Raw genomic sequence first — 27950 nt, 5'->3', positions numbered from 1 at the left:
GCTTTGGGTGCGGCCCTAAAAAGACAAAAAGACAAAAATAAATAAATAAAATAAAACTGACAAATCAACAAAAGAAAACTATAAACATTATTTAGAAAGATGGGGACAAGGCTAAAACTGGGAGAAACAGCTGAAAGAGTTAACTGGGTACCTCTGGGCATCGGAATAGGAGTTGGGGTTGGGTGGGATAGGAGACTGCCACTTCCACATGCCTTCTAGTACTTAATATTTGCCTTTAAATTTTTTTAAAATATATGTTAATTTTACATCAATAAAAATTTTAAGAAAAATTAATAGAAAATATTTTATATTGAGAAAAACAAACTTTTTTAAAGTGTGAGATATTCATTAATTACATCTCTGTGATTGGTTTCTGTCTTACTGATCTCTTTCCCCCATTCATTTATTCATTCTTTTTTTTTTTCATCTTTTTTTTCAAAGTCTTAAATATTTACTGGGATGTACTAAAAAAAGTATTTGCTATCTGAAATTCAAATTTAACCGAGCTTCTGGTATTTTTTTACGTGTGCTAAATCTGGCACACAAAAAAGCAGGCTCTCCTTTGACGAGCCCTGCAGGTTAGTCCTGCAGCTAAAGAGACAGCAGGACCAGTAAGTCTGTCTGTGATTAATATTCACAGTGTGGGAGAACGTACAGGAGCCGACAAAACTTCCCGGTCAGATGCTGAGAAGTGGTCTGGTGTCTAGCCGTGGCATGGTACCAACCAGTCCCTGGCCAGTTTGGGTGAGCCCAGAAGTATTAAAAGAGAGCAGTTTTTGTCCTGTGATGGGCGGCAATGTCTACCCAGAGCCCAAGCCCTGGGCCTCCTCCCTCCAGCTGTCACTCAGGGCACAAGAGCTGAGCCCAGAACTCTTGCCAGTCATCACTATCCCTTTGCTGCATTTTGTTTTTTGAAAGGGGGGCAGGGCAAGATAAAAAGTAACTTTAATCTAGTTAAATTCAGGAGTTGAACCACATCTACATCACCCCCTCCTGCTTTTTATTGAAAAACTATCTCTCTTTTTTATTTCTTTTTCTTTTTTTTTTTTTTTAGAGCTGAACCTGTGGCATATGGAGGTTTCCAGGCTAGGGGGCAAATCGGAGCCGCAGCTGCCAGCCTACACCACAGCCACAGCAACGTCAGATCTGAGCCACGTTTGTGACCTACACCACAGCTCACAGCAACGCCAGATCCTTTAACCCACTGAATGAGGCCAGGGATCGGACCTGAGTCCTCCTCGGTTGTAGTCAGCTTCTCAACCCACTGGAGCCACAAGGGGAACTCCATGTCTGTTTTTTAATTGCAGTATAATTGACTTACAATGTTGTGTAAGTTTCAGGTATATAACAAAGTGATTCAGATATATGTAGAAAGATATAATATATATTCTTTTTTTCTTTTTGTCTCTTAGGGCCGCACACATGGCATATGGAAGTTCCCAGGGTATGGGCTGAATGGGAACTGTAGCCACCAGCATATGCCATAGTTGCAGCAAAGTGGGATCGGAGCCGCATCTGCAACCTACACCACAGGTCAGGGCAAGGGCCAGATCATTTAACCCACTAAGAGAGGCCAGGGATTGAACCTGCATCCTCATGGATACTAGTCAGGTTTCTTACCGCTGAGCCACAATGGGAACTCCTATAATATACATTCTTTTTCAGATTCTTTTCCATTATAGGTTACACGTTACAAAAGATATTGAGTACAGTTCCTGACTTATCAGTATGTCCTTGTTGTTTATCTATTTTCATAGTGGTGTGTATCTGCTAATCCCAAACTCTTAATTTCTCCATCCCTGCCCATTTCCCCTTTGGTAACCATAAGTTTGTTTTTGAAGTCTGTGAGTCTATTTCTGTTTTGCAAATAAATTCATTTGTATCTTTTTTTTTTTGTCTTTTTGTCTTTTTGCCATCTCTAGGGCCACTCCCGCAGCACATGGAGGTTCCCAGGCTAGGGGTTGAATCGGAGCTGTAGCTGCCGGCCTACACCAGAACCACAGCAACGGCAGATCCAAGCCGCATCTGTGGCCTATACCACAGCTAACGGCAACACCAGATCCTTAACCCACTGAGCAAGGCCAGGGATCGAACCCGCAACCTCATGGTTCCTAGTCGGATTCGTTAACCACTGAGCCATGACGGGAACTTCTCGTTTGTATCATTTTTTTTAGATTCCACATGTAAGTGATATTATATAATATTTGTCTTTGACTTCACATAGTATGATAATCTCTAGGTCCATCCACGTTGTTGCAAATGGCATTATTTTATTTTTTATGGCTGAGTAATACTCCATTACACAGATATAGATATATATACTACATCTTCTTTATCCATTCATCTGCCATTGGACACTTCGGTGGCTTCCATGTTTGGCTAATGTAAATAGTGCTGCTATGAACACTGGGGTGAAGGTATCCTTTTAAATTAGAGTTTTTGTCTTTTCTGGATACATGCCCAGAAGTAAGATTGCTGGATCATATGGTAACTCTATTTTTAAATTTTTAAGGAGCCTCCAAACTGTTCTCCACAGTGGCTGTTCCAACTCACATTCTCACCGACAGTGTACAAGAGTTCCCTTTTCTTTGCACCCTTTTCAGCATTTATTATTTCTAGACTTTTTGGTGATGACCATTTTGTCCAGTGAGGTGATACCTCATTGCAGTTTCGGGGTTTTTGGTTTGTTTGTTTTGGCAATGCCCTCGGCACATGAAATTCCTGGGCCAGAGATAGAACCCGTGCCACAGTAGTGACCCAAGCCACTGTAGTAACAATGCCAGATCCTTAACCCAAGAAACTCCCAGCATTGTAGTTTTGACTTGCATTTCTCTAATAATTAGCGATGTTGAACATCTTTTCATGTGCCTATTGAATGTCTTCTTTGCAGAAATGTCTATTTAGATCTTCTGCTTTTTTTTTTTTTTTTTTTTGAGCTGTTTGGAAAAACTATCTCTGTAAACAAATTTCTTGCACAAAATGTATAAATGTGCTTAAAAGGTTCACTCTCAGAGTTCCCACTGTGGCTCAGTGGGTTAAGAACCCGACATAGTGTCCATGAAGATGGGGGTTCAATCCCTGGCCTCACTCAGTGAGTTAAGGATCCATCGTTGCCCCAAGCTTTGGTGCAGGTTGCAGAGGCGGCTTGGATCCGGGATTGCTGTGGCCTGGGTACTTCCTGATGCCGCAGGTGTAGCTATTAAAAGAAAAATTTCACTCCCAAAGGAGGATTTTGTTCTTGAACGGTGACGGGGAAATCCTCTACTACCACTGACGAATGGTAGGAACGCAGAAACTGTTCTTGGGTTAAGAGGATTAATACAAAGGATATGTGAGCCTCCCCGGAAGCTAAAATTATTTCTGGAATATATAAGTACATAAGATGGAAATACACATATATAAATGTACATAGAGAAGGAGAAGCAGCTAAAATTTGGATATTTAAAAATAAGGAAGACCACAAATATAAAGCACTTTTGTTGTTTTGCTATTAATTACTCCTTATGTGAGTAGATGACAAAGGCGGCCAGGCAGGCAACAGGTTTCAGAACTCTAACTAGGATTAAGATGATTAGCCACGGGAGTTCCCGTTGTGGCACAGTGGTTAACGAATCTGACTGGGAACCATGGGGTTGCGGGTTCGATCCTTGCCCTTACTCACTGGGTTAAGGATCCAGCGTTGCCGTGAGCTGTGGTGTGGGTTGCAGATGCGGCTCGGATCCTGCATTGCTGTGGCTCTGACGTAGGCCAGCGGCTGCGGCTCCGATTAGACCCCTAGCCTGGGAACCTTCATATGCCGCGGGAGCGGCCCAAGAAATAGCAAAAAGACAAAAAAAAAAAAAAAAAAAAAAAAAAGATTAGCCAGAGTCCTAGTCTACAAAACTAATAGAATAACTAAAGAGTGTGCTTTTCTTAATGTCTTTCTAAAAAATAGGAGTTCCCGTGGTGGCGCAGTGGTTAATGAATCCGACTAGGAACCATGAGGTTGCAGGTTCGGTCCCTGGCCTTCCTCGTGAGTTAAGGATCCAGCGTTGCCGTGAGCTGTGGTGTGGGTTGCAGATGCGGCTCGGATCCTGCGTTGCTGTGGCTCTGGCGTAGGCCGGCAGCTACAGCTCCGATTCGACCCCTAGCCTGGGAACCTCTATGTGCTGCGGGAGTGGCCCTAGAGATGGCAAAAAGACAAAAAGACAAAAAAAAAAATTGTTTAAAAAAAAAACAAAAACAAAGAGCTGTGGCCATATTTTTAAATTGCAAACTATTTATTTATCTATTTATTAATAAATCATGAATTTTCTGTAGATGTGAGATGACTGGGAGCTCAGTTCAACCCAAGGAAGTATTCTGTATTTTTCAGACAGCTTTAATTGTTTACACTTCTTCTATTTAAAGGTGAAACCTAACTTTATAGAGCCCTCACTCCCTGGCCCTATGCCTGCTTTGAAAAGCAACGAAGAATGAGCCATCTTCTGCAAAATAGCCCTTCCAAGATCTGACGGCAGTCCTAGGGCCTCTCCAACCGTGTCCTTTGCTCCCAAGTAAGCCGTCCTTGACTCCCCTCCCCCATCGCCTTCTCTGAGAGCACTTTAGTTCATCAGGGCTGTGCTTTAAATGAGGCAGTAAGACTCAACTCCTGGAACGGCCTGAGGCATACAAACAGCGAAGAACTGTAACTTTCTGTGATCTGAACGCTGAACATCCATTCAGTTAGGTTAAAGCAGCCACTCAGCTGCTAAGAACATCAATTCTAAGGTGTCTGGCAGAGAGAAGACTTGCCGAATTCAACAGAAAAAAACCTTAAGCTTACGTTTACGACAGGTTAAACTATTCATGCACTTTGATATAGAAATGCCATCTTATATGAATATAAATAATGGATTAACAAACTTTTGCAAAACAGGCTAACCTGATTTTAATCTTTATTACCTTTGCAGTAAAGAGCAGGGTAACTTCCTGCAGTTTCAGGAAGCCTTTGGGGAATGCAATTTCCACTGCCTTGTGATGTTAATTTGAGACAATTATCATAAGCAGACTAAAAAAAGTTTTGCATATTATTTGTCCCCATAAGAGCCCTGTGCTGTTGGCTAGTCAGGGTACCAGAGAAGCCCTGGGAGAGGAATATTTAGAATTGAGATAACTTCTTTAACAGCCATGGATCCCAGGGTTTCAGAGCTTTTAATGTTTCCCAGCTTTGGCTGGGAAAACCTTCCTTTACAAAGGCTGGGAAGCAAGACCCAGGAGCTCCAAGAGCTCTCCCCACTTGATATGTTTAAGGCACCTGCATTTTCAACTTTTCCAAGGCGAGATGGGCAAGAATGAAATGCTTCTCCAGTCCATTTGGCTATTTCGGAACAGTTTTGTCGTGTATGAAGGGAAACCAGGTATTTTTTTTTTTTTCCCTTTGATACCTCCAGGACCGCTATGAATTTAGGTTATTTCTTGAGAAAAAAGGAAACCCTGGGGTCCATGGTTCAGTGCTCTCATCTGATCACCCTCTAGGAGGCCTTCTCGAGCCAATTCCAGGAGCATTTTCGCCTGTTGGATTGGCAACCTTTTTCAAGACCAAAATCATTACAGAAGAACTAAAAGTGCTCGAAGGTAAATAAAGACGAGCTGTTTTCCAGCTTCAGGCCTCCGAGCCACAGGCTCTGCGGAGCCGCCACAAAGTGGGGGCTGCGCAAAGCGAAGGGGGTTTTGCTCAAGAGAATCTGGAAATATTAGAGTGTGAACAGTGACTGCAGTAACTGTGGGTTTTAAATTAGAGGAAGCCTGTGGCTGGTAGGTATGGAAAAAGGTACAAACCTTCTAGGGGGTACTGCGGCAAAAGATAGTAAAAGAGTGTGCGCATGCTCTTTTGAACCAGGAATCTCACTTCTAGGAGTTTGTTAGAAGAAAAAAAAACCTGGAAGCCCACAGAAATTTGGTTGAAAGGATACCTTAGTGGCATCCTATATATTTTGGTCTTTTTGCCTTTTCTAGGGTCACTCCCACGGCATATGGAGGTTCCCTGGCTAGGGGTCAAATCGGAGTTGTAGCCGCCAGCCCACACCACAGCCACAGCAATGCCAGATCCTTTACCCACTAAGCGAGGCCGGGGATCGAATCAGCAACCTCGTGGTTCCTAGTCGGATTCGTTTCTGCTGTGCCATGATGGGAACTCCGATATTTTTTATTATAACTTAAAAATAGAAAATGTTCCATTTCAGAAGGAAAGTGGCAGGAGTTTAGTTCTGAACTATTGCACATTCAACAAGGACAACAACAAGCCTTCTGATGAAACCAGAAGAAAACTGCAACCTCCAAAGTGTTGTTAAGAGCTGCCAGAGGTGAAAAAGAGCTGGAAACCTGATGAAAAACTTTCACTGAGGAGGGAATTTAGGGCCTCAGAGACCTCAGAAATCTTCAGCAATGGTTCCCTTCTGGAAGGGGAGGACCCTACTCTGAAAGGTAACTCAGAACAAGATCTAAATGGAGCAAAGCAAGATTGCTAGGGACAGTGCAGAGTCTTGGAACGCACTGGAAAAAAAATTTTTTTTAATGGGTCCATTCTTTGGAGTTCCCTGTCATGGCGCAGCAGAAATGAATCCGACTAGGAACCATAAGATTGCGGGTTTGATCCCTGGTCTCGCCCAGTGGGTTAAGGATTCGGCGTTGCTGTGAGCTGAGGTGTAGGTTGCAGACGCGGCTCGGATCCTGGGTTACTGTGACTGTGGTGTAGGCCGGCGGCTACAGCTCCAATTAGACCCCTAGCCCGGGAACCTCCATATGCCTCGGGAAGCAGCCCTAGAAAAGGCAAAAAGACAAAAAAAAAAACCTGTAAGAAATCAGGAAATATTATCCTCATGAACACTTTTAGAGGAACCGAGTAGAACCATGGAACAACAGTCTCAGCACCCCTGAGCGAGCCTGAGGAAATCAGGATGAAAGGAACTTTTTTGAGCACTGAATGTATTAAACTGTAGAAATAAGAGTAAAAAAATAGAGATTAGGATGACAGATCAAAATGCAGATGTTTCATGCCTTACTTAATATTAGAGACATTTCTCATTACCAATAAGAAATGGAAGAACAGAGAATATAGGAATGAGAACGGGTTTATCAATAACCTCAAATTACTTAGTTCAAAGGGTAATATTTAAAGTTTCCAAATCAAGTAGAAGCTTGATCATATTCAACCTAAATACTAAGATTGATAACTCTGTTGACTGAATGATGGAGGAGGTGGGAGGAGAAGATGAGATTACAAGGTAATTTTCTTGTTGCGCATAGTAGGGAATCAAGATACAGACGCCCAAGATAGTGGATCGAGGGCATTTTATGAAGGCAGCTCTTAGAGCAAAAATACAAACCTTCCTAAATATCAAAACTACATTAAGAAAAAGGGCAAATATAAAAATACATAATGAAAAGACAACATAAAAGAATATGACAGAATTGAAGCCAAATATATCAGTCACTTCAATAAATATAAGTGCGTTTAACTCACCCATTGTTGAAATGGCTTTCAAAATAGATCGCAAAGCCCAATCCAACTTGAGGCTATATACATCTAAGACAAAATGATTCAGAAAGGTTAATAATGAAAGGATGGGCAAGGAAAAGCAAACTGGGAAAATACAAACATTACAATTCTTAATATCTGACAACACAGAATTCAGGAAAAAAGCTGTAAACAAGATAAAGAAGTACTTGCTAATGCTGAAGGCTACCATTTATCATGAAAATTTAAGTTATGAATATCTATAGCAAATAACATAGCAGGAAATTTGACATAATAGAACTATGGAGATGCAAGGAGATTTAGACAAAGATACATTGCAGCAGGGCCCAGCAGGAAGGCCAGGTAAGAACACAGGACTAGGAGTTCCTGTTGTGGCTCAGCGGTAACAAATGTGACTAGTGTCCGTTCCGGAGAATTCAGGTTCGATCCCTGACCCTGCTCAATGGGTTAAGGATCCAGCGTTGCTGTGAGTGTGACTTAGACCTATAGCTGTAGCTCTGATTTGACCCCTAGCCCAGGAACTCCATGTGTCATGGGTACAGCCCTAAAAAGAAAGGGAAAAAGAAAAAAAAAAAAAAAAGAAAGAAAGAAAGAACACAGAATTGGAAGAACTGGAGATACATGAAATACAGTCAGAACTCAGTGCACTTATTACTCAGTCTACTGCACACATTGGCACATAACACAGGTTACTCAAAGTAGGGAAAATAGAAAACCACTCCAAGCAGAAGTCCCAGAAGCTCAGCAGCGGTCCCCAGTCTCTCAACAGGTTTCACACCAAGCCTGAGTGAGACGTTGCCCTCTGCTCTGACCATCTCCAGCAGTGTCAGTGTGGGGCAGCTCTCAGCAGCATGGAGTGGGTTCCCCAGCAAAGAGCCTTCAAGTCATCCCACTCCACGGTCTTATTTTAAGGAGTCTACCAGTAGGGTACAACAGATATACCACAGAGGGTCTTGTGTCTATACATTGCTCCTTCTGTTCCAGGGAAGTCTTCCCGAAGATGTTATCAAACAATTCCTGATCTAAAGTAACACTCTTAATTGCTCACGCTAAGATACTTCCAGTCCTACATCAAACGATTCAAAACAACTAATATGACAGTCCACACTTGGCCACCATGACCTCATTCTTTTTTGGCCACACCCACAGCATGTGAAAGCAGGCCCTTAACCCGCTGTGCCCCAGGAGACTTCCTGAGACCCCCATTTTGAACTACTTAACACAGCTAACATTCTATGAGTTTCTCACAAGATGAGCAGGAAGCATAACACAAAAGAAATCACATCATAATAGGCACTAATAATAAAAGCCTTTGATTTCACCTTTCCCAATCCAAAACAGATTAAGCGGTTAAAATTAAATGAGGATCTGGAAGTCTAAACAACATAATCAAAGAGGTAGATGTTGCAGTTCCCGTTGTGGCGCAGCGGGAATGAATCCGACTAGGAACCATGAGGTTGTGAGTTCGATCCCTGGCCTTGCTCATGGTGTTGCCGTGAGCTGTGGTGTAGGCTGGCAGCAACAGCTCTGATTAGACCCCTAGCCTGGGAACCTCCATATGCCATGGGTGCGGCCCTAAAAAGACAAAAGACAAAAGACAAAAAAAAAAAAAAAAAATGAGGTAGATGTTATTGATAAGCATCAAATATTATGGCCTGAGAACAGAAAACATACTTTCTTCTCAAGTGCTCTGGGATATTTCTGCATGTACACAAGATTATAAATTAGGCCACAAACCAAACCTCATTAAATTCCCACAGTAAAAATAATATAGATAGCATCCTATAATAACAACATCAATAAACACTGATATTTATAACATATTCAGAAAACAAACAAAAAGTGCCCTTCTTTTGGGTGTGTGTGGGAGCTGTATATTAAATAATTCTATGTTCAATGGGAAAATACAAATTCAAAACTGTAAAATGTATAGAAAACAATAATAATGAACATACCATACAAAAGAATCTATGACTACAGCTAAAGTATTACTCAAAGGAAAATTCACAGCCTTAAATAATTATATCAACATAAACGAAAGAAAAAAAAGTGAATTAAACAGCTGACTCAAAAAATTAGAAAAACGATTTTTAAATAAACCAAAGGAATGCAAAAAGAAAATTAAGATAAATACAGAAATTAATCAGATAATATAACAAAAATAAAGCAGAACTTATACAAATAATTAAGATTGTTCTTAGGAAAAAAATCAGTAAATTAGGTAAGCCTTAAGCTAAATTAATTGTTAAAAAAAGGAGAGGAGGGAATTCCCTGGTGGCTCAGTGGGTTAAGTATCTGGTGTTGTCGCTGCTGTGGTTCAGGTCACTGCAGTGGTACAGATTTGATTCCTGGCTGGGAAACGTCCACATGCCGCAAGTGGGACCAAAAAAAAAAAAAAAAAAAAAGAGGAAACGTATAAATAGCCCAAATAAGAAATTGCAAGTGGAAAATAGTCAAACAAACATTAGAAAGTAAAACAGGAGTTCCCATCTTGGCACAGTGGTTAACGAATCCGACTAGGAACCATGAGGTTGTGGGTTCGATCCCTGGCCTTGCTCAGTGGGTTAAGGATCCGGCGTTGCCATGAGCTGGGATGTAGGTCGCAGACGAGGCTCGGATCCCGAGTTGCTGTGGCTGTGGTGTAGGTCGGCGGCTGCAGCTCTGATTCGACCCCTAGCCTGGGAACCTCCATATGCCATGGGAGCGGCCCAAAGAAATAGCAAAAAGACAAAAAAAAAAAAAGCAAAACAAAAACCTATAAGAGACTATCTTATACATTTTATTCAAATAAATTCAAAAACATAGGAAACACACAATTTTATTAGAAAACCAAAATACAACAATTTGCATAAATGATTTATCAAGATAATTTTAATAAAATAAATATATTATGTATACAATATACACAAATGCCATATCATATAAATTATAATAATTTAATTAGGCAAATTATTAGGTCAAATACTGAAATTTCACTGCCCCCTTCCCCCCACCACAAAATCTAAGAAACATCAGGCCCACTATTGCACAGAGGATTGTACAAATCTACTAACCTCTAAAGATCAGAAGGTTGCAATCGTTTTTTAAATGCTCCACAGCCTAGAAAAAGAAGAAAAGCTTACAAACTATTTTCGTAAAGCCTATAGAAGTACATTAACACCAAAATATGATAATGATTACAAGAATAAGGAAAGAAAAGCCAATCTCATTCATAAATATCAATGCAAATACCCTCAATAAGATTTTATCAGCATTCTCTGGTGGGTTAGTGGGTTAGAGGTCTGGCGTTGTCATTGCTGTGGCTTAGGTCACTGCTGTGACATGGGTTTGATCCCTGGCCCAGGAACTTCCACATGCCACAGGTGAAGTCAAGGGAAAAAAAGGGAGACAATCCAGGAGCACACAAAAAAATACTACGCTGTGGCCAAATGGCGTTTATTCTAGAAAAGGAAATAAGGTTCAATATGAACTAATATTTAATATAATAATAAATCATTATATTAATTAATTGTTCTAAATAGAAAATATCTCTTTTTGGTGCAGCGGAAACAAATCCAACTAGGAACCATGAGGTTGTGGGTTCGATCCCTCACCTCGCTCAGTGGGTTAAGGATCCGGTGTTGCTGTGGCTGTGGGTGTAGGCCGGCAGCTGTAGTTCTGATCTGACCCCTAGCCTGGGAACTTCCACATGCTGCGATTTGGCCCTAAAAAAAAAAAAAAAGGTGGTGCCTAAAAAATCTTGCCCTCCAGTGTGCAGTGGGCTTAGTGATTTACCTCTAATGATCAGAGTAAGTTAGAGGGCTAGTATGTAACCTATGAGTCCATGTCATACAAGGTATTGTGGCTCTGCCTTGCTCCTTCTCGGTTCCCTTACTCTGGGGGAAGACCTCTGCCACGTGAGGACACTCAGGCAGCCCTGCGAAGAGTCCATGGAGTGAGACACTGAGACTTGAGGCAAAGAGCCATGTTACTAAGCCATCCTGGAGGTGGCTCCAATGGCCCTAAACCAGCCTTCACATAATGAAGCACCAGCCAGCAAAGGTACTGAAACCTCATCAGAGACCCTGAGCCAGAGCCACCCAGCCAAGCCGTTTCTGAATTCCTAATTCACAGAAACTGTGGGATGGTAAATGGCTATTGTTTTAAGTCTCTAAATTTTGGGATACTTTGCTATGCAGCCATATAACTAATACAGAAGCAAAATAAAGTCATTTTATTCATTTATTTATTTTTTGCTACATCTGCAGCATGCAGAAGTTCCTGGGCCAGGGAATGAACTCACGCCAGAGCAGCGACCTGAGCCGCTGCAGTGACAAAGGAGATCCTTAACCTTGCTCACCTTTGGAGGGAACTCCAAAATAAAAGCATTTTAAAGTTGACAAAAAGTGGGAGCTCCTGTCATGTCATGGTGCATCGGAAACAAATCCGACTGGTATCCATGAGAATTCGGGTTCTATCCCTGGCCTTAGTGGGTTAAGGTTCTGGCATTGCCATGAGTTGTGGTGTAGGGCTTGGATCCCCTGTTGCTGTGGCTGTGGTGTAGGCCTGGCAGCTGTAGCTCCATTTCGACCTCTAGCCTGGGAACCTCTATATGCAGCGGGTGCGGCCCTAAGAAGTAAAAAACCCCCAAAAAACCCAAAACAAAAAAAGCAAGAAATAAGTAAATAAATTGAAAAAAGTGAACTTGCCAATAATAGACCTGTACTAAAGGAAATACTAACGAATTTTCCAAGTAGAAGGAAAATGAAACCAGGGATAATGTCTATCTGCAGAGCAAAGGGTAAGTTTGTTTACTGTCCAGATCAAAAAGATAACGTATTACTCTGGGGCGAAGGCTGGGCAGCTTGGTTGGCAGTCTTTTTTTTTTTTTTTTTTGCCATTTCTTGGGCCGCTCCTGCGGCATATGGAGGTTCCCAGGCTAGGGGTTGAATCGGAGCTGGAGCTGCCAGCCTACGCCAGAGCCACAGCATCGAGGTTTCCGAGCCACGTCTGCGACCTACACCACAGCACACGGCAACGCCGGATCGTTAACCCACTGAGCAAGGGCAGGGACCGAACCCGCAACCTCATGGTTCCTAGTCAGATTCGTTAACCACTGCGCCACTGACAGGAACTCCTGGCAGTCTTTATAAAAGACTGATGTTCCATAAACTTGGGGTTTCTCAGCTGTCATACGAATACATTTCATCCGCCTGGGCCCTTTCGCATAAATCCTGTGGGACGCAGGGGACAAGGGAACCAACGCAAACATGAAGTTCATGTTGCTGGCTGAACGTCAAGGTCTCTCTCTCTGTCTTAGGCGTCTTAAATATTTTTGCCAGCATCCACTGAAACTGTGGCAGGGTCATCTAACAGAGTGTGATAAAATCTTATATCCTCTGTTGCTCAACCCATACCCTGCATTAGATACAAAAATTAACTTGAAGCGAATCACAGACCTAAGGGTAGAGCCTCAAACGATAAAGCTTCCAGAAGAAAACAGAAAATTTTTACGATGTTAGGTCAGACAAAGATTTCTTAAATAACATCAAAAAGCAGGATGCATGAAAGGAAAAAATGAGTTGGATTTAATCAAAATTAAAAAGCTTGCTCTTCAGAAAATACTGTTAGGATTTGTAAGGCAGGAGAAGTATTCCATATGTTAGCATAACGGTAGATACATGTCATTATGCATTTGTCAAAACCCACAGAATGTGCAAGACCAAGTGTGAACTCTAATATAAACCCGGACTTTGGATGATAATGATGTGTCAATGTGACAGATATACTCTCTTGTGAGACATACTGATAGTGCAGGAGGCTGGGTGTGGTGGAGGTGGGGGAAGAGGGTATATATGGAAATGTGTACTTTCCACACAATTTTGCCGTAAACCTAAGACTGCTCTGAAAAATAAACTGTATTTTATTTTTTCAAAAGGACAGCGTTTATGTATGACTGGGTCACTATGCTGTACAGCAGAAACTGACACACTGTAAATCAACTGTATGCTAATATTAAAAAAAGGGATATGAATAGACATTTCTCCAAAGACACAAATGGCCAATAAGCACATGAAAGATGCCCAACATCATAGTTCCTGAAGGAAATACAACAAAACCACAATGTGATATAGACTTGTAGTAATTCATTAAGATGGCTATAATCAAAAAAAAAAAAAAGGAAAAATAATATGTGTTGACAAGGATGTAGAAAAACTGAAACCCTCATACATGGCTGGCAGGAATGGAGAATGATGCAGTGTGGGAAACAATCTGTCAGTTCCTCAGAAAGTTAAACAAAGACCCAGAAATCCATTACATAGCCAAGAAAAATGAAAACATGTGTCCACACAAACACCTGGACAGGAATCTTCGGAGGGACATTATTCATAATAGCCAAGATGTAGAAGCAACTCAAGGGTCTAGCAACTGATGAACGGATAAACAAATGTGGTACATCCATACAATGGAATGTTATTCAGCCGTAAAAAAGGAATGACATACCAACACATGCTACAGCATGGATGAAAGAGTTTATACCTAAAGTGAAAGAGCTGGTCACAAGAGTCCATGTAATGTAGGATTCCATTTACATTTAACACCCAGAAAAGGAAACACAGAGCCGTTAAAAAGTACATTAGTTGTTGCCAGGGGAAGAGGGTCTGGGGGGCAATTGCTAATGGCCATAGGGTTTCTTTCAGGGTGTTGATAATATTCTGTATTTCATCCGTGTTGGCGGCTGCACAAGTCTATGAATATACTAAAACTGTGAATACTTCAAACAGGGGAATTTTATGGTATGTGAATTATATATCAATAAAGTTTTTTGCTTTTTTTGTGGGTTTTTCTGACCACCCCGTGGCACATGGAGCTTCCCGGCCAGGGATCACATCCAAGCTGCAGTCACTGTGACAACACTGGATCTTTAACCCTCTGTGCCAGGCAGGGATTGAACCTGCATGCCCATGCTCCCAAGAGGCCCCTGATCCTGTTGCACTGCAGTGGGAATTCCTACAGTTTTTTATTTTGGCCGTATCCATGACATGTGGAAGTTGCAGGGCAAGGGATCAAATCCATACCCCAGCAGCTACTCAAGCCACAGCAGTGGCAATACCAGATCCTTAACCTGCTGAGTCACCAGGGGACTCCAATAAAGATGTTTAAAAAAAAAAAAAAGATGAGGTAGGAAAACTGATCCTTGTCTATATAAGTAAGTAGTCCGCTCTCAAAAAATGTGAATCATGGAAATGAGTTAGAAACAAAAAATTGGGCAGTAGGGAGTTCCCATCATGGCTCAGTGGTTAATGAATCTGACTAGGAACCATGACATTGCGGATTCAATCCCTGGCCTCGCTCAGTGGCGTTGCCGTGAGCTGTGGTTTAGGTCACAGACGTGGCTCGGATCTGGCGTTGCTGTGGCTCTGGTGTAGGCCTGTGGCTACAGCTCCGATTCGACCCCTAGTCTGGGAACCTCCATATGCTGCAGGAGTGGCCCTAGAAAAAGCAAAAAGACCAAAAAAAAAAAAAAAAAAAAAAAAGACTTGGGCAGTAATTGGACTTGATGCAGGGGTTTATAAAATGCTAATTTTCACTAACATTTTGAGTCTATTTTACATTTTGAAAGAATAATATTAACAATACAAAAAAGAATATTGATTTGTGCACTTCTGAATTCTTATAACCTGCACGCATGTAGGAATATATCTGTAGGTAGATACACATGCGCATGATGTCCCATCATTATCAAAGATGATGCTAAATGAGCTAGTTGCTGGATGACCACTTAGCTTTTTCACACTCCAGGGGCTGAGTCAGCTGTGTAGCTGCACCTGTAGGTCACAAAACCTAGGTTCCTATTTCTGGGTCAATTTCTCCACCTTACAATCAGGTGACCAAGAATTTGGTTCCAAGAACCCTCAACGATGTTTTTCAAAGTCTGGCCACCTGCAGATGGAATCAATTACCTGGAGCCTCGACTCTACATCCAGTGATGGGCCTGAGAATCTACTTTTTTATTTTTATTTTTTTTGTCTTTTCTTCCCAGGCTAGGGGTTCCAATGGAACTGTAGCCGCTGGCCTATGCCACAGCCACAGCAACAAGAGATCTGAGCCGCGTCTGACACCTGCACCACAGCTCACAGCAATGCCAGATCCTTAACCCACTGAGCGAGGCCAGGGATCGAACCCGTGTCCTCATGGATGCTAGGCGGGTTCGCTAACCACTGAGCCACCACAGGAACTACTTTTTTAACAAACCCCTCAGGAGATGTGATGTGCACTCCATTTTGGGAGTTCCAGCTCTGGGCACCTATTCCTGATTGATATGGAAAAGCTAAGTCTGTCTTTGGTTTCACAGCCCTGTTCACATTCTTGCTGCTGGAGATGCCTGCCTATGGTTAACCAAGTGGGATGTCACTGAGCCTGGTGCTAGTTCTGCTGGCACACTCTACTCAAAAGACTGCCTGGTATTTCTATTCAGTATAGGTTGTCTGCCTGCTGGAGTCTCTGATGTCCCACCAGAAGCTGCAGAGCCAGCACACAACACACAGGAGCTCTACCCCTACGCCCCACTCACAATGTAGGCCCTAAACACACTGGAGCCCTGATCCTGGATTCTAGGCCCAGCTCTGCATTTCACCCTACATTTCATGGGGGATGATGGGAAGCCCGTCAGGTCAATAATTTCTCAAGGCTGATGGAGGCTCAAGTGGTTTCCCAGTTACTGTACTTGAATGGGATGGAAATTTACCTTTGATGAGGAAGAAGCTCTTCTGTCTCTCAGCGGGTTCACCTGACTGTAGAACAGAAAACAGAGTCAGGCCAGCTCACCTGCTCATCTCCTCTGGACACATCCATTTTGGCTCCTTTTGGAAACACCTGTTTAAAATCCTTCAGTGGCTCCCCATTCCTTTTAGGATCTAGATCACAAGCCCTTCCATGACCTGCCCTTGCTGCTCTTTGCAGCTTCATCCCCTCCACTGTTCCCCCCACTCTAGGATTTGTCATAAAGATCTTGCCGTTCTCTCACCAGACTAAGCTTTCTTGAGGTGCCCTGCTCGTCTTCGTCTAGTTAATTCCTGCTCATCCCTCAGCTCTCCAGCATCATTTCCCTGACCCACAGGACTGGATCACATCTCTGGCTTATTCATGCTCCTAGCCCTCTGGGCCTCTCTTTACTAAAATTTGTCAACGTTGAAAAATTTCCCTTGAGCAATTAGTATCACTAACAATGTCTGTCTCCGCCAGCAGACGATAAAGTTCATTAGAACAACGCTCGGAGTTGGCTCTCATTGCATCCCCAGCACCTAGCAAAGGGTCTAGCAGGTATTCAGCTGGATGGGTGACTCACTCCAGGAAGGCAGGCCACACACTGGGTGGGGGTGTCGAGACCTCTGGGAATCAATCAGAAGCTAACACAGAGCATCTCTACGTAAACAAGTGCTCAGAACCGAGGACACTGGACTTTGGGCCGGAGCCCGGGGAACTCCCCGGGCAAGGACGCTGGACATCCCTGGCCGGCCTCCAGCTCCGAATGGGAGAGGGCCGCCCTTCCTCTGCGTTCGGCGGGAGCCTCCGTTTCCCTGCTGGTTGCCCGCGGGGCTGGCCGAGAACTGCCCCTGCGGCCTCCGGGGAGACCCACGCCCGGGACTGCGGGCCGCGGGAGTCTGCAGGGCCCGGCGGGGCTGGCCGCCGCGCCCAGCGAGGGCGCTCCAGGCCAGTCCTCCCGAGCAGTCGCGCGCCGCCGGGGCCCCTCTAGGCGCAGGGAGGTGGCGCGGTGCGTGTCGGGAAGGCGGCGGGGGAGGGCTGGCCCTCCGCGGCGCAGGGCGGCATGGTGGGTGGCGAGGCGGCCGCCGCCGTGGAGGAGCTGGTCTCGGGAGTGCGGCAGGCGACCGACTTCGCGGAGCAGTTTCGCTCCTACTCGGAGAGCGAGAAGCAATGGAAGGCTCGCATGGAATTCATCCTGCGCCACCTGCCCGACTACCGCGACCCGCCCGACGGCGGCGGCCGCCTGGACCAGCTGCTGTCCCTTTCCATGGTCTGGGCTAATCACCTCTTCCTGGGTTGCAGGTGCGGACCCCCACCGGCTAGCTGACCCCGTCCCGACCCCAGTCCTTCCCCAGGGCTGACGGTGCCCCCAGCCTCCAGTGGCACTAGCCAGGCCTCTGGCTGGTGTCCTACCCTAGCCCGCCCCTTGCAAAGCTGCTTAACCTCGTTGAGCTTCAGTTTCACCTGGAAAATGAGTTGTGATGACTACAGTATTAAAAGATGAACAGCACCTCGCATAGGCTGTCATCTAGCAAGAGCTCAGTAACATGCTAGGCGTTCAAATTGCTGTTGGTGTTTGTATTATTACTTCAAACCATCACCTTTGCGGAGTGCACTTTAAGTTCATTCATTCCTTTCCTCCTGGCAAACGTGCAGGGACAATGGCTGAGACCCCCCCACACCCCCCCAATTTACATAAAAAGGTGAGAGAGGGGAAGAGACACACCTAGGGCTACCTGGCTTCTGGCAGGGTTGGTGGATTTTACCACTTATGGCAAGAGATAATATTTGGCCTTTGGTTTTTCCTCATTCCCTGGTCTGCTGGACCCCATAGCAAGAGCCAGCCTTTGTGTCTCTGCCTTTCCTTTTATGAAAATAACAAATGCCTTCAAGGGTCTGATTTTGAAATGTTTTGAAATGCCTGAAATGGCACTCCCTTTGCCACTCCATGCAAAAGGTGGCAAATCTTGGGCCTCCCACATCCTTTTAGCGTTTCCTGATATTGTGTTAGGGTAAGATGACTTGGCTTAGTCCTGGTTTCCTTGCTCCTTATGGCTGCCTCGTGTCGTGGCCCCTCCAGCCCTAAGCCACTTGGTTTTGCTTTCAGACTTGGGCAGTTATTAGAATGGGATTTGGGGAAGCAATGCCACGTGCATCCCTCCCTTTCCTCCGCTTTCCAGGTGTCTCTAGGAAATTCTGGTTAATGGGAGATTAGGCAAATGTCAGAAAACTCGACAAATAGACAAATAATGTTGTTTTCATTTTCTTTTTGGCCCCCCCATGACGTATAAAATTCCCAGGTCAAGGCTCAGATCCAAGCCGCAGTTGCGACCTAAGCCGCAGCTCTGGCAACACTGGATCCTTAACCTGCTGTGCTAGACCAGGGATCAAACCTGTGTCCCGGCGCTCCCAAGACGCTGCTGATCCCTTTGCGCCACAATGGGAACTCCAGTGATGGCTTCATTAGACCAATATTCCACGTGTTCATAAAAGTAAAAACAATTTTGGTCCTCAGACCATATCCGTGAATATATACTGCCAGGTGTACGGTCTTGTTTTTGTGAATCTTAAGACACCTCTCTTGGCATTCCCAGTGCCACTTGTGTCTACACATGCAAAACTGTTTTCAAACTTGATGCTGAGCATCTCTCGGTTTTCCCTGTAGTATCAAATCGTTCCTCTGAGAATTGGGTTATGTGCACTTTCTTTTTAGCCCACAGTGACAATAATTCTTCCAAGGTTTTTATCTTACTGCTTTTCATTGTGCAGTTACAACAAAGACCTCTTAGACAAGGTGATGGAAATGGCTGATGGGATTGAAGTGGAAGATGTGCCACAGTTTACTACCAGAAGTGAATTAATGAAAAAGGTAAACAGGATTTCCCAGTGTGTTGGAAATGGTATACAGTGAATGGCCCCTCCCTTAATGTGTTAGAGTATTTTGTGTTTTTTTGGGGGGCGGGGTTGTCCTTTTTTAGGGCCGCATCAGCGGCATATGGAAGTTCCCAGGCTAGGGGTCGAATCGGAGCTTCAGCCACGGGCCTGCACCACAGCCACAGCCCCTTGGCATCTGAGCCGAGTCTTCGACCTACACCACGGGTCATGGCAACGCTGGATCCTTAACCCACTGAGAGAAGCCAGGGATGGAACCGTCGACCTCTTGGGTGCTATTCAGATTCGTTTCCACTGAGCCACAACGGGAACTCCTATGTTAGAGTATATCGTTGTCTGAATGCTCATTTATTACTCCAGAGGTCGAAACCTATTCATTTTTGTTTCTCTGAAATTGGCGTAAACCCTCTTGTAACTAGCTAACTCAGTGTGATAAATTACGCATTGTTGGTGGAGTAACCCATAAATTCCACCTCCGCAGTTCCCTGAGGAACATTGAGCTTTTCGCTTGATTTGAAAGAACATGTTGGTTAAAGTGCTGCAGTTTCCCACTTACTAAAAAATCCCATTAATATGAACTCATCCTTACTCAGCGGGTGAGGACCCCACCGGCCTCGTTTGGCCCCTCTGACTTGTTGATGGAATGATGTCCGCTCATCACAGCCGTTCTGTGTCCTGCAGGGCTCGGTCTGATTTGAGGCTGTGGACCTTTCTCATAGTGCGCGGTTTCGGTTGCCTGTTGAGCCTTGCAATCGGGATCCTGGGGCTGCGGCCGTGGAGGGTGAGGCAGAAGGAAGCTCAGAAAATGGGGCAGGGCCTTCCAGCTGCTTTTCACAACCTCCCAAGACATGCCTTTTCTCACTGGCCCCGATCTGCTCAGGCAGCAGAGTCCATTACCTCCTCATCTCCCATAGTTTCTTCCTTTTATTTTTGTTTTGCTTTTTAGGGCCGCACCCAAGGCATATGAACATTCCCAGACTAGGTAGGGGTGGAATCAGAGCTACAGCTACCCGCCTACGCCACAGCCACAGCACTGCAGGGTCTGAGCCTCGTCTGCGACACAGCAGCGCAGCTCACACCAACGCTGAATCCTTAACCCACCGAGTGAGGCTAGGAATCGAACTTTTGTCCTCGAGGATACTAGTCAGATTCGTTTCCGCTGTGCCGCAGCAGGAACTCCCCCATAGTTTGTTTCTTTAGCGCTTTATGCAGACCTTTTTAAGAACAGATTGCAAGGTTCTTGAGGGAAGAGATGGTACTTAAAATATTAGTCTTCTGTTTCCAAAACCTAGTATAGGCATATCCCAGAGAAGTTGCTCAGAAAATGCTTACAAAATTGATGAAATCAAGAGAGTGAAAAAAGGCTGCTGGCTCCTCTTAGTTCTGTCCTCAGAAACATAGGTAAGCCATTGCTTCACCCCAGTTGGGTCTTGTTTTGGGAAGCAGGGAATATAAAAAGGTTCCCTTCTGTGGGAATGAGGAACTTAACAAATCCTCAGCTGCGCCAATATAAGTTTCCGTGAGTATCAGGAAGTCATCAAATCCTTCAGCCCCAAAGAGCACACCCTACCTGATTTCAGATAGTTTTCATGGAAGAGTTAGTTGTTGGTTTTTTTTTTTTTTTTTTTGCTTTTCAGAGCCACATTTGCAGCATATGGAAATTCTCAGGCTAGAGGTTGAATCAGAGCTGCAGCTGCTGGCCTACACCACTCACGGCAATGCTGGAACCTTAACCCACTGAGAGAGGCCAGGGATTGAACCTGCATCCTCATGGATATTTAGTTGGGTTTGTAACCCAGTGAGCCACAACGGGAACTCCGAAAAATATTTTTTTAATTGAACCTGGAATCGAAAGTTTCGGGTTTGTGTCCAAGGGCTTTTTTGTTTTTAACATCAGCTGTTGGGTTAAGGATTCGGCGTTGTCACTGCAGGAGTTTGGGTTGCTGCTGTGCTGCAGGTTTGGTCCCTGGCCCAGGAACTTTTCCATGCCACGGGCACAGCCAGAAAAAGAGCGTGAAATGATTCTATAAGGAACCATGTAAAATAAATTAATTGAAAATAAAGTAGAATCAGCTGTTAACAGGGCTACTGTTTTTAACCAGGGAGACATCATGAATTGGGAGCTTGTGACTTTTTTTTACATGCTTTCTGTCATGTAACATTTTTAAAAAGTCCCTGGGAAATCCTTCAATATCCAAGTGATAAGGTTCCCAGGACTCAGGCAGAGGGCAGACTGCACCCCATGGGTCAGGGGCAGGCAGGGATTAGGGTTCTTTCCTTGCCTTTTTGCTCCAAAGAGGTATTCTGCCCTCCCTAAGATCTGTTTTGCACATAAAAATTTGGTATACTTTACCCTTTCCAGTCGTGTGAGCTGTAGACTCTAGGAGCGACTTGGAGCGACTTGACAGGGTTTATCATTAATGTGCACGTCCCTAACATTATCCATAGGCCAGTGTGAAGAAGCAGTGTGTGTGTGTGTGTCAAGGGGGAGAATCCCTAAACTGGTAAACATTGTAAAGGGGTCTTGTAGGGAATGCCCTGCCCTGGGATGCTCGTTCTTGACGCTGTCATTGCACAGTGAAGAGGGCTTACGCCTGAAATCTGGCATCCCTGAAACCAGCGTTGGCCATCAGGCTCATCACTGGCACCTCACTATCTGGAAGAAGCCCACAGGAAGCCACTATTTCTATAGCACTTGGATTATGTATGTCGGAACTTCCTTCAGATAAAACTTGTTTTCTTAGTAACCAAGTTTCATTTTAAGCTCTTAATAGCACTAAAAATGAAATTACGTTGATCCTGAAAAGTGAGATGCTTAGAGGACATGTAGAGTTTCGCCAGTGAAGACTCTTTTAGATGAGGCTCTCCTGAGAACGAGTCCTCTGATGTGTGTACCATGCCAAAACTGTGCTGTGTTGAAGGCTGTCTCTTGTCTATTAAAGGCCACCCTGAGAGCCCTGGGGACCTTGCAGCAGTTCTCTGGTCTCTTTCCTGAGGTTTTTGCATGTAGTAGAGGCTGGCAAATATTAAGCAACGTTGCCAGCTCAGAGTCCGAAAAAAGAACAAAACAAAAAAACTTGATGTTGAGCCATGCCCCTGAAAACATCAGTTGTAGTTTTGCCCAGAATTGATCCTGTGCTCTAAAATTAGTTTTAGTTGGGTTTTGAAGCTAGCTAGCAAGTGGAAATGAATCACCTGGAATTACTGGTATTCTGAGTCTGGACAGCGAAGATAACGTAGGGACGTAAGTTCTTTAAAGTAAGCTTTTAAAAATAATTGACGGCTATTCTGAATTTTTAAGAAAGGTACACCTCTGTGGTCTGTCCAGTATGTTTTTAGTCTGAGAAAGGAAATGAACATTGGTCTCTGACAGGTGGTATTGGTCAGACAGTTGCAGTGTATGATTTTCCTTTTGAAAGAGGGGGATTCAAACATTTATTGCATAAACAATCTAAGTTTTCTAACAGCCATCCCCAGGCACCTACTACAGACTTTGTGATTGATCAGTTTTACCCATTAATGAGCAATAATTAACAAAGAGCAGCAGCTTTCTCAGGAACCATGTTATTACTAAGAGTGTCAGAGTTAATATAGCCAAGGCATTGCCTTAAGGAAAAAGAGGAATGATTGACTAAGAAGCTATCATTATTGGCTCAAAGAAAGAATTTATCAACTTAATTACTTAGGCCATTTTTCCTGAGAACACTTTTATTCAAGAGGGAAAATAGCAGTATGGAATGTGAAGAACTATGCAAGAGAAGTTAAACAGGTGTGCTTGCCTTTCAAGAGAGTGTGTTTTTTGTGTGCATTATATCCAGTTTTGGCAAGCTCTAAAGTAATGGAGCAGACACTCCGCTGGCGGAAGGAGATGTGGTTCTAAGATGGCAAGTGTTTGTGAGTATTTAAAAAAACGTTTGGAGTTCCCGTCGTGGCTCAGAGGAAACGAATCTGACTAGTTAGCATCCATGAGGAGGCAGGTTCGATCCCTGGCCTCACTCAGTGGGTTAAGGATCCGGAGTTGCCGTGAGCTGTGGTGTAGGTCGCAGATGCAGCTCAGATCTGGCGTGGCTGTGGCTGTGGTGTAGGCCAGCGGCTTCTGATTCAACCCCTAGCCTGGGAACTTCCATATGCCTTGGGTGCGGCCTTAGAAAGAAAAAAAAAAAAAAACCAAAACGAAGCAAAACAGAACTTTTTCAGCCTGTCAGATTACTTAAATCAGGTTTTGTCTTGTATCCTAAGATAAATGCTCCACAGAGCTACCTTTCTTTTCTCCTTCATGCATAGGAATAGAAGCCAGGGAGTTCCCCCTTGTGACTCAGCAGGTTAAGGACTCGACATTGTCTCTGTGAGGAAGGGGGTTCAATCGCTGGCCTTGCTTATTGGTTTAAGGATGCAGCATTGTTGCAAGCTGTGGCATAAGTCACAGATGTGGCTTGGATCTGGTGTTGCCACTGCTGTGGCGCAGCTGCAGCTCCAACTTGACCCCTAGCCCGAGAACTTCCATAATGCCACAGGTGGGGCCATAAAAAGAAAAAAAAGAAAAGAAATAGAAGCAGCCAGAAAAGCTCTGTGTGACCCCACAGGCCAGTCTGTGGCCTGGCGCCCAGGATGAGAATTAACTGCCAACATCTTAGGTCGAAGACCACGCTTGCAGCAGCCAGAGCCAGTGGCAGCTGTTGTGACGCTATGGCCTTTGGTCTAATCCTACTGGAAATGTAGAGATGGCTTAGGGGAGACGCTTTCCCTTTGGACTGAAGATGGCTTCTTTAGGTGACAGTGCATTCTCCTAAAAGGAGAGTTATATTTGCTTTTGCTGAGGAATTTTGCTTTTTCACCTCTCAGCGACTAGAGTGACAGGCTTAGCTAGGAAATAGGTCATACCTTGAAAACTCTGATTACTAAAAAGACTCTCAGATTGATTCACTCACACTGCTAATGTTAAGGGAATTCATTCAAATGCAAGGTGACAGCCAAAATGATTTCTTCACACCCTGCTTAAAAGGTGTCTAAAGCCAAGTTTAAATTTACCAAAGGTGCTAGAGAGTACCCAGAAAGAACATATCTGCTTCAGTTCGCCACTATTTGAAGACATGCATTTACAGTTTCTAATAGTGTGAAATTCAGAAATGCATAACCTTCACCTCTCCAGATATCCTGACTTGATGGGAAATGTTGTAAATTACTACCTGGATTCAACTGATTTTAATTTTGGTTAGTGTCTGTGGGATTGTTTTTACTGTAATTAATCAACAGCCACACCTGCAGCATATAGATGTTGCAGCATATAGACCGTATCTGAGCCACAACTGTGAACTACGCCATAGCTGTGGCAGCGCCGGATCCTTTAACCCACTGCGCCACTGCAGGAACGCCTGTGTGATTCTGTTTTTAGAACCTTTCATTGCAGAGCATGCCACAGAAAAAAGTTATTTTTAAAGTATTTCTGTTATCACTTTAAACAGTGAACATTTGTAGATGACAGGTGATCAGACAAAAAAATTAGATTCTGGCTTCTAAATGGATGGCCAGTGTTTGGTTGAGTTTTCTGTATGTGGTAAAATGTTAGTAATTTCTGAGTCTACCTCCCATCTGGTAGAACATAAATACTGCATCCCTGCTGTAGTTTAATTTATGAATTTGATTCATTAGACTACATGGCTACTAACTTTTTTTTTTTTTTTTTCCTGTAGCATCAAAGCTAAGGCAGAAGATTCATCACATTTTCATCATTCATTACAGGCTTGGAAAGGAGGCTGGGATGGATGCGACACTGACTACAGCAGCTCTCTTAAGACTTTTTGGTGTTAACAACATGTAGGAAAAGAGGCAACTGGAATGAATGGGAACGTTGTTTTGACGGGTGTTTTAAAAGTCCTCATTCTTCTATAGCTATCATTGTAAAAGTATGCATGGATATTTGATGTATTTAAAAATCATGCCCTCTTTTATTTTCAGTTTTTGACTGTTGATCAAAACGTTTAAAATACCTGTTTTATTTTTTTTAACTGATGTAATAATGGCTGGCAATGAATTTTACACTTTGGATTTTTCAACAGTACACCTTTAAGTGTGATTCTGCTTTATGGTCTCTTGTCCCCCGCTGACTGAGGCAAACCAGATCCCCACTGCCACACACACTTTATCCTTTTTGAGAGATGAGTAAAAATCAAATCATAGGCTTCAGATACCTACCAGCTCATGGGAAGAGGCAGCTTACAAAAAAGCCTTATTTTAAAACTCACTGATACAAGATGCCACGGCTTGGTCCAGGCAGTCAGTTGACTTGTTGGTTCTCTAGAAGGCTTTCCAGGCTGCTGAGTAAAGCTCACATTCTCTTTTTTTGGAGGGAGCCTAAGGCTTTGGTTTTCTAGACTGGAGGACTTGCCTTGCACACAGAGTCCCTCAAGAAATTTGGTGCAGTGCTGCTTTGCTCTTAAATTCTGGTTATTAATTTTCCCTTTTCAGTTGTGGTACCTATTTTTAAGCCCCTCCCTGTTCCTGTTTCTGATGTAGTATCTCCAGGCATAAATGCTGAGAGGGGCTTCACTGGGGGGCAGCAATCTAACAGCAGGATTCACTCATCTCTGTGAGGTCCTGGGGACAGTGGTAGAATAAGACAATGGACCCTACCTTGGCTTAAGCTACTGGTAAACGTGGGTAACTCGAGTGCTGAGGAGAACAACTGGGAGCGTAGGGCCTGGGGGCAGAGAAGAGGGACAGCTGGCACCCGTGGCTCCAGGCTAAGGCCAAGCAGCACACCTTAGATGGGCCACCTCTCTGTGCAGCTTCTAGCTCTAATCCATAGCGACCACTCGGGTGGGCCAAGACGAACTCAGGACCTCTGACGAGCCACTTGCCTCCCCCAGCCTTTCCTGGCAAGTGGAGATCATAGAAACACTTACCACAAAGAGCCATGGGGAGGACAAGGAGCTAGAGTGCCAGGCTCGGTGCTCGGCGAGCCTTGGCCACTTTTCCTCGAGGGTAGCCCAGCTTCTTCCCATTCTGATTATCTGTACAAAATTGAGAGGCTTAAGGAAGTAAATTACCAAGTGGAAAAAATGAGAGTGTGATTATTCACTTTTAAAGTGCATTTTCTGGAAGTTCCTGTTGTGGCAGACTGGAAACGAATCTGACTAGGAACCATGAGGTTGCGGGTTCGATTCCTGGCCTCACTCAGTGGGTTAAACATCCAGTGTTGCCATGAGCTGTGGTGTAGGCTGCAGATGAGGCTCGGATCCTGCGTTGCTGTGTCTGTGGTGTAGGCCAGTGGCTCCAGCTCCGATTAGACCCCTAGCCTGGGAACCTCCACATGCTGTGGGTGTGGTCCTAAAAAGACAAAAAAAAAAAAGCGCATTTTCCATAGATTAATGATCATGGATCCATTTTCTCTATAAGATACAATGCCTCATAAAGTTATATCTGGTCAGGATATCCATTGCAGTCTTCTTTAGTCTTTTCATTTATTTACTTATTTATTTGGCTTTTTAGGGCCGCACCCAAGGCATATGGAAGTTCCTAGGCTAGGGGTCGAATCAGAGCTGTAGGTGCTGGCCTACATCACAGCCACAGCAACACAGGATCCTTAACCCACTGAGTGAGGCCAGGGATTGAATCCTCATCCTCATGGATACTAGTGGGTTCATACAGCTAAGCCAGGATGGGAATTCCCTTCTTCAGTTTATTTTTAAAGACCTCTAGTTAATCAAAGTCACACTTTCTGGGGAGTTCCCAACGTGGCGCAACGGAAGTGAATCCGACTAGGACCCATGAGGTTGCAGGTTTAATCCCTGGCTTTGCTCCGTGGGTTAAGGATCCAGCCTTGCTGTGAGCTGTAGTGTAGGTCACAGACACAACTCAGACCTAGCGTTGCTGTGGCTGTGGTGTAGGCCGGCAGCTACAGCTCCAATTCCACCCCTAGCCTGGGAACCTCCATTTGCTGTGGGTGTGGCCGTAAAAACACAAAGACACACCCACAAAAAAAGTCACACTTTCTAGTGCCATTTATCTCTATGTATCTGTCAATGCCACATGAGTGGCATGTGGAAGTTTTTAGACCAAGGATCGAACCCAAACCACAGCAATGACAATGCTGAATCCTTAACTGCGAGGCCACCTGGGAACTCCTAGTATTTTAGAATTTCATCCGTTGTGTCTTGTAACAGAAAGTGGCATAGAAGCCTAAACTTTCGCACTGCAGCCCTCCTCGTGGTGTAACTGTCATGGTCCACTCTTAGATCTGAAAGAGGAGCCCACACCACGGATAAGCTGCAAGCTACTAGTCTCTTCGTGTATATAGTACACAGCCCTGCCCAAGGCGAGGATCAAGTGAGGTCACAGGATCAAGTAAGTGGTAAAGGACCGCTTACTTCAAGTGAGGACTGAGAGAGGATCTTCTCTGCTAAAGAGATGTCTCCAAACCTTCTGAGAAGCAATGGCAGTTGACCCTTGAACAACCTGTGGATTCAACCAACTGCTGATCGCACAGCACTGAGATATGTACGCACTGAAAACTGTAAGCAGACCTGTGCGGTTCAAACCTGTGTTCGGTCTGCCTCTACTAACAGTACAGTTTAGGGGGCTCAGTTAATAGTGACGCCCTTTTGCAGTTCCCGTCATGGCTGTGTGGTTAACGAACCCCACTGATATCCATGAGGACGTGGGTGCGCCCTAAAAAGACAAAAGACCAAAAAAAAAAAAAAAAAAAAAAAAAGTGATGCCCTTTCATGTTACCCAGAAAACTGCTTTTTGAAACATTCCTGAGTCCGTGGCCCACCTGATGATCCTCTCTGCCCTACAAAGAAACGACTCCCTCTAA

At 44.2% G+C, this 27950-nt stretch overlaps 2 protein-coding genes across 5 annotated transcripts in view; one reads left to right on the top strand and one right to left on the bottom strand.

Annotated features, from left to right (window-relative positions):
• The window catches only part of JADE2 (jade family PHD finger 2), a 146058-nt gene extending 128914 nt beyond the window's left edge, over positions 1-17144 (bottom strand). For 3 of the 4 annotated variants that reach the window (XM_085014571.1, XM_085014572.1, XM_085014573.1), the window contains exons 1-4: positions 16827-17144; positions 16227-16272; positions 10552-10597; positions 7484-7546 (exon numbers count right to left, since the gene is read on the bottom strand). The gene's annotated coding sequence lies outside the window, so the exon portion shown is untranslated. Of the gene's footprint in view, positions 1-7483; positions 7547-10551; positions 10598-16226; positions 16273-16505 lie in introns of all 4 variants that reach the window. The other variant, XM_085014574.1, reaches the window with a different exon arrangement.
• A 161-nt stretch (positions 17145-17305) lies between these two features.
• Positions 17306-25205, top strand: CDKN2AIPNL (CDKN2A interacting protein N-terminal like). Its single transcript, NM_001244537.1, is given in 3 exon segments — positions 17306-17545; positions 19013-19112; positions 24826-25205. Coding segments are annotated over 3 exon segments (351 nt in total). The 5' UTR covers position 17306; the 3' UTR covers positions 24838-25205.
• The last annotated feature ends 2745 nt before the right edge of the window (positions 25206-27950 follow it).

The sequence above is a fragment of the Sus scrofa genome, chromosome 2 (assembly GCF_054392235.1).
Source record: "Sus scrofa isolate SSC_HxYL_T2T_F1_AM1 chromosome 2, Sscrofa_HxYL_maternal_Yorkshire_Landrace_v2.0, whole genome shotgun sequence".
In the NCBI taxonomy this organism is placed as follows: domain Eukaryota; kingdom Metazoa; phylum Chordata; class Mammalia; order Artiodactyla; family Suidae; genus Sus; species Sus scrofa.
The sequence above is the reverse complement of the archived record's forward strand: the minus strand, read 5'-3'. Positions and strand labels throughout refer to the sequence as shown.